The sequence below is a fragment of the Cornus florida genome, unplaced genomic scaffold (assembly GCF_030987335.1).
Source record: "Cornus florida cultivar Cherokee Brave unplaced genomic scaffold, ASM3098733v1 CherokeeBrave_3.0.0_Hap2_Chr07, whole genome shotgun sequence".
NCBI classification, from domain to species: domain Eukaryota; kingdom Viridiplantae; phylum Streptophyta; class Magnoliopsida; order Cornales; family Cornaceae; genus Cornus; species Cornus florida.
The window spans coordinates 7551662-7562272 of NW_026775577.1; the positions used below are offsets into that span (position 1 = coordinate 7551662).

General features: G+C 32.7%; 1 protein-coding gene across 1 annotated transcript; it reads right to left on the reverse strand.

Moving 5' to 3' along the window:
* Positions 1-4746: 4746 nt before the first annotated feature.
* On the reverse strand, positions 4747-9356 carry LOC132315968 (uncharacterized). Its single transcript, XM_059814435.1, has 3 exons — positions 8742-9356; positions 7868-8016; positions 4747-6891 (listed from the first exon to the last, which is right to left on the reverse strand). Exons 2-3 carry the CDS (start codon positions 8007-8009, stop codon positions 5585-5587), a joined length of 1449 nt encoding a protein of 482 aa, XP_059670418.1. The 5' UTR covers positions 8010-8016; positions 8742-9356; the 3' UTR covers positions 4747-5584.
* Between the last annotated feature and the right edge of the window lie 1255 nt (positions 9357-10611).

A 10611-nucleotide genomic window follows, 5' to 3' on the forward strand; every position in this document is an offset into this window, starting at 1 on the left:
TTAATATTTTGATTTTTTTTAAAAAAATTATGAAACAAATATATTCACGTCCTTCACCAACAACCATATTGTTCAACAAAATATAAATCCCAAATAAACTGCAAAAATTATATTTTTCTTATTAAATAATATTAGGGTTAGAGATTTTCCATGTACAGTAGGCAACCTTTATTTGAGCAACACTCACACACTTAACCCCATATCCTCACCTATATATACCCCCTTGTATTCTTGTATTAACATCACAGTAATACATTGTATTTCTTCTCTCTTTATACTATTAACATTTCTATTTATTTTTAAACACAAAAAAATAAAAAAATAAAAAGATAAGTTAGTTCATGTAAAGCACCACCATCATCTTGTTCTTTATTTTATTTATTTATTTTCTTAATTTGTTCATATTTCAGTTAGTGTATCATCTAAAGGCTGAATTGTTTTTCCATTGTAATAGGGAAAAAGGTGCAGAGAGGTCCCTTAGGTTCCGTTTGGCATGCATTTTTTTCTACTGTTTTTGCTTTTGGGCTGCTATAGTATCGATTTTGGCAACAAAAACATGTTTAGTGCGGCCTTGTTTTATTTTATACAGTGTTAAAACATTTCATGAATAGTGGCTCAAAACCAAAACACTAAAAAATTATTTTTTCTTATTTTGACAATTTATTTATAGCCCAAAATCATAACAGTAGCACAACATAGGTCAAAAACAAAACACCTAAGTTCCCAAACGTGCTTCCAATTCTTTCTAAAACACCCCTATAACAAAAACACTGTTTCTATTTTAACAAAAAATAAAACGCATGAGAAACGGACCCTTAGGTTCATTGAATATGGTCAGCCCTTTGCCCCTAAAATTAACAACCCTAGATTGATCTCATTATTCCTATTTAACCCCTTTATACCAAAAGCTAGAGGTTTAAAACATAGATGAAAAGGCTCACTTTTTTTTAGTCAACTTCAGAATATCATCATTATATGTGCTTCCATTCACCATGTGGACAATGGCATATAAACTTTAATTCCCCTACACAAGACTTTCAAGGGCACATTTGGATGTCTCCTCATAAATAAAACAATCCATTGTTACATGCCCTGCCACAAACCAATTGAAATGATTTTATTTTTACTATATGCAGTGCAAGATACCATGAAATTGCACCATTTATGGTTTTCAAAACAAATATATATGGTGATGATCTTTCATATTTTCTCCCCCTTTTTTTCCTATATTCATGAAAATATTGGCTATGATCCTTACTAAATTATTTGTGTAACTGCACGCAGATGAGATAAACACTTGATCCTATCTACTTCATCAAATAGATAAAAACGATTAAGTGCACTTAATCGGTGTAAAAAATAATTCCAAATAGCATTTTTCTATTTGGAAATGTTTGTTGCTAAAGCTAACTACTATATATGCCTTAACCATATTATCTAATCCTAATACTACCCTATATGTATGTATATTCTTATTAAATTACTTAACATTCTCCTAATAATGGAGTCATGCTAAAACACATACACATGAAGGGTTTGCAAATAAGCTGAGTTTTCGATGAACAGCGGGCTTAACTCACTAAGAGTTCTGTTCGTATTCGTTTGATTAATAAATTAATCGAAACTAAATAAGTTTTAGGTAATTGATTAATAAAACTAAATAAGTTTTAGATATTGATTAATAAATGAGCCAATCTCAAATACTACCATTTCAATTTGTTAGTCTATGAACAAACTCGTTGATATGCCCGTGTTCATTTGATTAATAAACAAACCGAAACCAAATAAGTTTTAAATATTTGATTAATAAACGAGTCAATCTCAAATATTACCCATCTCAACTTGTTAGTATGTGAACAAACTCGTTGATATGCTCGTGAATATATATAATTATATATAGAAAATGTTCACAGGCTAATGGTCTAGCGGTACCAAGTCTCTACTTCTCAAAGAGAGATTAGGAGTTCGAGTCTCAGTGGAGGCATGTGTGTGTGAGTACCAACTAGGAAAAAAAAAATGTTCACCTGTTCACGAGTGTGGAAAGAAGAATTTATTCATGAATTAAATCCCATGCTCCTAATACTTAGAATCATGCTACATATTTTGTTGTATAATTGGGAGCAAGTGAACATTTAACTAGATATATAAATATACAATTTTATAACCACGGATTCAAGCCCATAAATAAAGTTTTCTGTAGACAATTTGTTTTCTTTTTATATTCATAGAAAAACAGCCCAAAGTCCAAACTAGTCCAACCCAACCATTTTTATTTATTTTGCCCATTTTAAACTAAAACAGTCCATGCCCATCTAACTATCAGGCCCGTAGCCCATTTTGCAACTCCTAATCTTCTTCAGAGACACTCACGGACCAAAAAGGAGACCTTTCTCCCTAATAAGAAAGGATAAGTTAGTCAATTTTTCGTGTATTAAGACAAATTGAAAGTTTTCATATCTGTCCATTAAGTAGGGATACCACCTATACAATACGTCTATGTATTATAGACTTTTTCATTTAGTCTTATGGTAAGAGAAAGTAAACAATACTATGGGGCATTTACGGTGTGTATCTCCAACTAATGCATAGTCATTCTTTCTCCTATGTTATATGGACTATTCAAAGTAGGTGAAGTACCCGTCAAATACATGATACTAGGGTGTAGGTGTGCTTATGGGATATGTGTACATCATTTTTGGTTGAACAGCACCAAAAAAATCATTTCATATAGTAATTCAATTTTATTATATTAGTGTTTCAAAATGAGTGAAATGTCTATTTTGACCACTATTACAAAAAACACATTTTTTTACTCTAAAAAATAAAATAAAAAATAAAAATATTAAATAACTCTCCCTTCATCTCAAAATTCTTGGGCCTCTTTGTAACTTTAAGTATTTAATGTTTTGTACCCTTTTAAAATTGCAAAACTACTTAAAAGTAGTGTTTGATGTGGATAAATTTATAAAAAGTTGAGGATATTATAGGAAGTAAATTACTTTTTTTCTATTGGGGGATAAGAATTTTGGGACATCCAAAAATGAAAAAAGGCTAAGAATTTTGGAACAGAGGGAGTATGATTTTTTTTTTTAGCAATGTTTTATGTGAAGCTATTTAGGAATTTGATATGTCCATCGCACCTGACATGCGTACCCGAGTCCGTGTAACAAAATTCAGTCTGGTTTTAGGGTTTATAGCTTTTCTTATGGCCTCTGACTCATGACATTCATTGGCTATTTTTTTTTAAGAAAGAAAAAAATAAAGATAAGGTAGTTCATAGAAAGCACCAGCATACTGTTCTTTATTTTTTTATTCAGAAAGTGATTGTGTTGTTCAACGTGTTGATACTGAATTTTGGCTGGTTTAAGAATTTTGATGTTTCTGTCCCCGATTTAAACGCGTACATCATTAGGGTTCTTTGTGAAGAATATATGCTTGTTACATGATCTATATGTATTATGTTGGGAAGAAAAGAGTTTGTGTGTGCAAATTAAATTTTTGAAAACATTGTTGTGTAACACTGATCTTGCTAGACTAAAAAGAATGAGCACATTCAGTAAATCAGATTCTCTATGTGGTGTGGGGCATTTTATCTGTTTACATTACTAGGGTTCAATTGTATCTATCTGTTTGTAGATCCAGGAAAAGAGAAAAATCAATGGTATTCTTGCCCCTGTTTTGTTCAGTGGCTCAGTTAGTAGTCAACGGCTACGTGTAGATCACTGGTGCAACATACTATATCGTAGTGCAACAGATATTGTTACATAATAGCAGAAGCGATATAATATAATTTTACATGTAAATTACTGGTGCAACACATTATATCGTAGTGCAACTGATATTGTTGCATAACACGATATAATATAATTGCTGCATAAGCAATGTAATGATACAGAACGTGACAGGAGATGAAAGTGCACATTCCAACTGCCCCACTTGTCCATTTAATTGATCATGCTGTTGTTTAAATCATATTAGTGAAAGAATGAAAAGAAATAATTAGCAGCATATTTATTGGTAAGGGCATAATCAATGTCCCAATGTCATCACTCTATGCCAAAAGCTTAGATGAAAAACGATGAGAAGGCTCACTTTTGTGAGTCAACTTTAGAATATCATCATAATGCTTCCATTCACTATGTGGATATTTAAGGCACATTTGGATGCCTCCATGACTCGGCACAAACCAATTGAAATGATTTTATTTTTTTCCATATATGCAAATTATGACACCATAAAATTGCACCATTTGAGCTTTTCAAAACCAATTATGTTGATGGTTTTTCATCTCTTCTTCTCGTCATGGGCAACCATTATTTGTGTACAATACTTAACACTTTGTCCGATTGACAATTACAGTTACTTTGTATTTTTATTTTAATTCGAAACAAAAGTACTATTTCTACTTCAGAGTATGTTCAACACTACTTCAAAATTTGTTTGATAACGTAAATTTGTTACAAAATTTTTGGAAGCAAAAACATGGAAACATGAGTGTTGCAAATTTGAAAAATTAAATGACTAATTAAAAATGTTAATTTAGAAAAAAAAAAAAAAAAATTAACATACTTTACTACAATGCTAAAGCAAACAAGCATCATTTTAATACTCCCAATTTTCGCATAAATTTAACGTTACTAAACATACTTCATGCTTTTACATTGCTACCGTACACTAGTAAAAGCAAAAAATACGAAACAAAAACATGAGCTAAACAGGCCCTCAATCTGCAATTTCTACTGACAGTAGTGTGGAAACATTTGCATATCTCAACATCATCTGAATTTCTAAATGAACAGAAAATCAATCATAGCTTCAAGTTAACAATATCTTAACCACACACACTCCCCACCAACTCACACACACTAACACACAGACAGGAGAGAATTTCATACTCGCGACTTCTCAAAAATGGATTGTTATCCCCCAACTATATAAATACACTAGTAACACAAAAATCAATAAACAAAAATTAAGAAGCTAACACATTCTAACTGGGGAAGAAGGTTATTAAATAAAATAACAGCACAAAGAGAACGACGCACAACCTCTCTCGTCAAAAAAATTCCGACTGAGTTGCAGTTTCTTTGAATCCATGCAATCTCTGCAGCAGCAAATGAGATGTAAAACTCCATCCCTCGTTCAAGATTAACAGAGCTAGATTTCGCGAAGGGTCAAATCATCGGTTCTTCTGCGACAGCTCCTTTGAAGCACTACTTATACATATCAGAACCATTATTACAAGCTTCTCCTGCGTATCAAAGTCAACAAGGGGGTCCTGGATTCTCTGCGATAAAAAGAGAGATCAGTCACCTTTAATATCCTCTCACTTGGGCTTGCAAGCTTCAGACAGTTGACACCTAACAAAGAGGATTTGCAGGACATAAGTGTTTTGGGTGGTAGGGTAACATTCACCAACCAAAGTTCACTGTGTCCTCACAAAATTTGTCTCTAAAACCCTATTCAATGAATACTTTGGATGGGAAAGATCAGTTTCTCCAACCATTCACAAAACCGACATCCAAACTTCAAATGCAAGGCTCCTATCATTTAACTTGCATGATACTGTTTGTCTTCGCGGTCACTATTGAGTAGACTCTCTAGCATCGGTCCCCAAATCAACTGGACCACAGGAATCAACCCTGTCACTCTGATACTCAAACGATGTGCACGAGTCATCTTGAATATCGTGATCAGCCCCGTCATTGCTAAAAATCTTACTGGAATTCTGAAAGACAGGACCAGTGCCACAATCATCAACAAAATTACCTGTAAATGCTTCAAAAACATCATCTATAGCTCCCTCGTCCTCTTCACCTGTTACAACTCTGTGAGTTACAAAATCAGAACCGATTTTATAAGTATCTGCTTCATCCTCGTTCTCAACGCCTTCAACACAAAACTCTTCATGATTCTCCTGATCATAAACAAAAGCATCTTGATCAGCCAGAGATTCAACTGCGGAGTCGTCGTCCTCCTCTGTCATTCCAAGCTCACTTCTTTGAACCTCATCATTGTCACTGTCGATGTTTAGTGGGTCAAATCTGTTCTGCTCAGCCCGTTTCCGAAGCATAAAAACATTGAAATAATAACTGACAAGATCCTTCCTTTCTCGGGATGAGAATACGGCTGGGAGATGGTCCCAAAAGTTCCTACCCAGTGATGCTGGATTCGATTGGACAACCTCATGAAAGGCTAGCTCCTCTTCTCCACTCCATTTCCTTGCAACCTCCTCTCCCATGTTGGAGAATCCCAACTCCTCGTATATCTTCTCCCCAAGGTTTTCCTTTTGTTTAGCTCTGGCTTCCATGATATGCTGCCTCACGCAACTAACAGAACCCCTGTCAAAACAGGTACAGTCGCTTCTGCCTCCCTCGCCTACACAACTATTGTATGCAGGTGATTCCAAATCAGGCATGGGTATGACACAAGTACCCATCAGCTTCTTCCGATAGTCGTCGTCGTCGTCCACAAGACATGAATATGAAGAATGCGCGTACACATGTGCATCTGACTTATTTAAACAGTCAAAATTGTTCTTGAAACCCTGTGGAACCCATTCTGGAATATCTGCTTGATGATCTGGTCCAACAGAAACTAGCTTTCTGGGAGGCTGATCCAGTAGAGTTGAATAGATGTCATCAGGCTGAACTAAAGCCGTTACTCGATGGTCAAGATCAAAATAATTTGGGAAAAATGATAAATAGATTGGTGAATGTGACTCAGAATATTCATCAATAGCTTTGCTGTTGGCACACAAATAACTAGAAATGCTTCCAGAAGCACTGAGTCCAGAATCCCTATCTGCCCCATTCAGATCTTCAGAAACCGAGACACTTGTAATCCTTCCTTCATTTTCAGATTTACCGAAGTTGTTCTCACCTTCACCATCTACATACCAAATTAAGTCAGTGAAAATGGATTGAAGATTATATCCACAGGTTTATTCTGGTCACATGATGCACCCACGGCCAAGAAAAAGTTATAGATAGACAACAATTTTTTATTTTTCTTAAAATACATTACAAATGAACAAATGCAATCATAGTTCAACCCTACAGCTTGAGTATTAGGTGTCGTTTGATAATCCAATTTGGTATTTAATTCTGAATAAATGAAGTGATTCTCCAATTAAGAACATTTAATAACACAATTTGGATATCATCTAAAAGAAAAGGTTGCACTTGAGTGGAGTAAAATTTTAATTAAAGAAGATTTCACTTATGACTGAACACTTAAAATTTCAAACAAGTATCAAAGAAGTTCCCAATTTAAAATTAGTACTTAAATTCATCACTAAACTTATTCCTTTAACTTTTTAGTGCTTATTTTTCAGTTTAATCAAATAGCACTTTAGCTTCACTAAAATGCTTCAGTGCTTAATTTTAATTTTCACTAAAACGTGTTTTATTGTAAATAATATTTCCAATGAATGGTCTGCGTCAAATCTATTGACAAGATATCTAAGATCACAAAATCATCATTTATTGGATGACCAAAAAAAGTTCTACAACAGATCTTCCCAATCATTCAATTAATAAACACAACTAATGTCACGTCCCAGTTATTGATCACTAAGAAATCAGAAATGTTATAAATGCACCTTAGGAAATCTATAGATGATAATCAATCACTAAAATTCTTGGATGTTTGAACATATATGCTTTAGTGAGCATTTCTATGAGCCTTGTTTTTATTCATCTTTTCCTGAAACAGTATATATCTAACAAAAAGTGATAAAAAGGAAGTTGCAAATATTGCAACATACGCTCCACAGAATAGCAAGAATGATAGATTATGAGAGGCCGACCTGTCCTTAACGATAACACTATCACACATTAAAAATAACAGAAATTGACTATTTAACCTGCATGAGGTTTCTGCAGTGTGTTTTTCCAAGGAGAAATTTCAAGGACTGCAGGTTGTTGAGTTGTACATTCTTGTTGTCTTGGGTGCTTACTAGCAACATTGAAAGATTCCTCATCATGAAAAGATCGTTTATAAACCATTTTATCCCTGACAAATAAGACACTTAGAGAGTAAGATAGGATATATAGAGCACGGAAACAGTTCTGGGAGTCTCAGTTTCCACTAAAGAACAAAAAGCAGCAAGCTAAGATCTTTAAAGAAAAAAAGGGAAAAAAACAAATATACTTTTGAAGAATTTTAATCCCAAGAATTCAATCCAGCAATCAATAACGGAATAATTGGACCCAAAACTCAAGGATATCAACAAACAGTATATTAATCTGACTTAAAAATGAAAATGTCATGACCCTCATGCTACTTTATACCATACTGTCCATGTTTTTCCACCAAACTTAAACATGGAACTATTGCAACTTCTGTAGGCCTATGAAAGCTGACAAATGTTGTTCTTATACATCATAGAAAACCCAATATGGGCACTTCACTTGCTTTACAGAATGTAATAAAAGAAGCACAATAAAGAAGTTATATGTACAAATATAAGGCAATTGAATTATTATGCTTGCTAGGTGCATACGTAACAAAACAATTGAATACATATCTCATGCTCATACCCAATTATCATGTGTTGATAAGGTACTTCATGCATAAAGAGCACATATCAGTATATCACTAGTAGAGAAGTATGCTAAAAATAATAATAATAATAATAAATGAGCAATGAGAAATATCTAATGAAATATGTATGTATACATACATATATATATGAGACAATAAAAAACACATGAATGAGATACAAGGGCTAGTTTTACCTCAAATTTGCTTCGAGAAATCACGTCCACCGATGAATTTCAAAAAGAGTACGAAATGATCAAAAATTTAAAATTTAAGGGTTACCGGTTTTAGCAAAACGGAAATTTCAGATCCCTAATTCTGATGAACACAAAATTCAAAAATATAAATCAAAGGAACAGATAAAATAAAGAAAGGGAAAATAATTTTTTTCGAAACACAACTGAAATCTTCAAAGAATAATCGATATATAAAATTTTCAATTGACCCAAAAATATCGTATTATCATCTATAATATACCACCAACTTCAAATTTACAGATCAACCGAAAATTTTGGAAATTAGAAATGAAATAAAGTGTATTAACAACAACAAAAATGACTGATTTAACGATGGCTGTGAAAATTCTCCGAATCGCTTCGAAACCCTAACCCTAGATTCGAATATAGGACACAGATAAGGTGGAATTTAGGATCGATCGATAGGGAAAAGAGCGAATTGAAATAAAAATTAGTTGATTTGAAGATCAAAATAAGATATTTGAAAGAATCTGGATCGATAAGAGATAGGAATCAAATTGGGGGAAGTGACGACGTAGGGAATAGACGGGGCTTCGGTATTTTTATTGTCTGAATATTCGAAGATAGAAATATGCTCGTGTTTAATTCTAATTACTGACAGGGACTCGTTATTTGCTTATAATTACGAAATATGCTACTGTGATTCTAAATCAGGAAAAGGTTGTGTGCTGATTTGTCAATTTGTCATGTGAGAAACAAAAAGCATTGTGCTAAACGATGTCGTTTTGATGAGTATGCCGGGCTCATCAAAACGGTACCATTTTATATGTAAATAATTGTGTTGCATTTTGAATTGTTGGATGTTGTGGGCTTCACAGCTATGCAGTAGCATATACTTGGAGTATAAATTGACTTTGAAGTTTGTAATTAAAGCACCATTTCCAAATTTATATTTACTTATCCTCCTTATATTTGCTAATGATATTGCTACTAATACATTATTTTCGTTGTCATATTATGTAGAGGGAATTGCATTAAATCTCACTTGACTTATATAGTGTTTTAAATTAATTCTTTTTATTTATTTATTTTCATTATTGTTATTATTATTATTCACTTGAATTATATAGTGTTTACTCTCTCACTGGATTGGTCTAGTGGAGGGTAAAAAAACTGACGTGCCAATTGAGTTAAATTCATATTTATCAAATTTTTAATATATACACACAACTTCCGTATGTAACATATCTATTATTTAATGAATTGACTTTCACTTCATGGATCCAATTGGCTAAAATTTGAACATTGAAAATTCTAAAAAAGAATAAAAATCCAGAAAAAAACCTAAAAAGGAATAAGAACCTAAAAAACAACCCAAAACAGAAAAAAGAACTACAAAAAAACGATGCATATATATATTACTTTTTAGTTGCTAATTTTGATTGCCTCAGTGCGCTAACTTTAGTAATATGATTGTCTTGATTTTCTTGACACGTGTATATAAGGAGGGAGGTGGAAAAGGAAAAAAAGAAAAGACAAAAAGGGGAAGAATACCGAATCGTAATAGCGAGAAAAATACAAACAAACAAAACAAAACCTCTCCTCTTTTTTTTTTTTTGTTAAATCCTTTTCTTTAGAATTTAAAGTTAAGAGGTAAGATTTAATTTGTGGTTCAAAAATTAAGGTTAAAGTTATTCAATTCGACTAAATCTTATAACTACTGTTCAAAATTTTCAATTTAAAAAAGTTTTGAGAATTGAGTAATTTGAATCTATCTTTGAAATAAGAGTAAATAAATCCCTAATAACCCATAATTATATGATTTGTTCTTATAATTTTATTTGAGTAGCATATTCTATATACATATTTT

Coding starts and splice junctions, on each gene's coding strand:
- LOC132315968 (XM_059814435.1), bottom strand. CDS start 8,009: ATGGTTTATAAACGATCTTTTCATGATGAGGAATCTTTCAATGTTGCT. Junction 6,892..7,867: donor ACTGCAGAAACCTCATGCAG/GTTAAATAGTCA, acceptor TTTGGTATGTAG/ATGGTGAAGGTGAGAACAAC.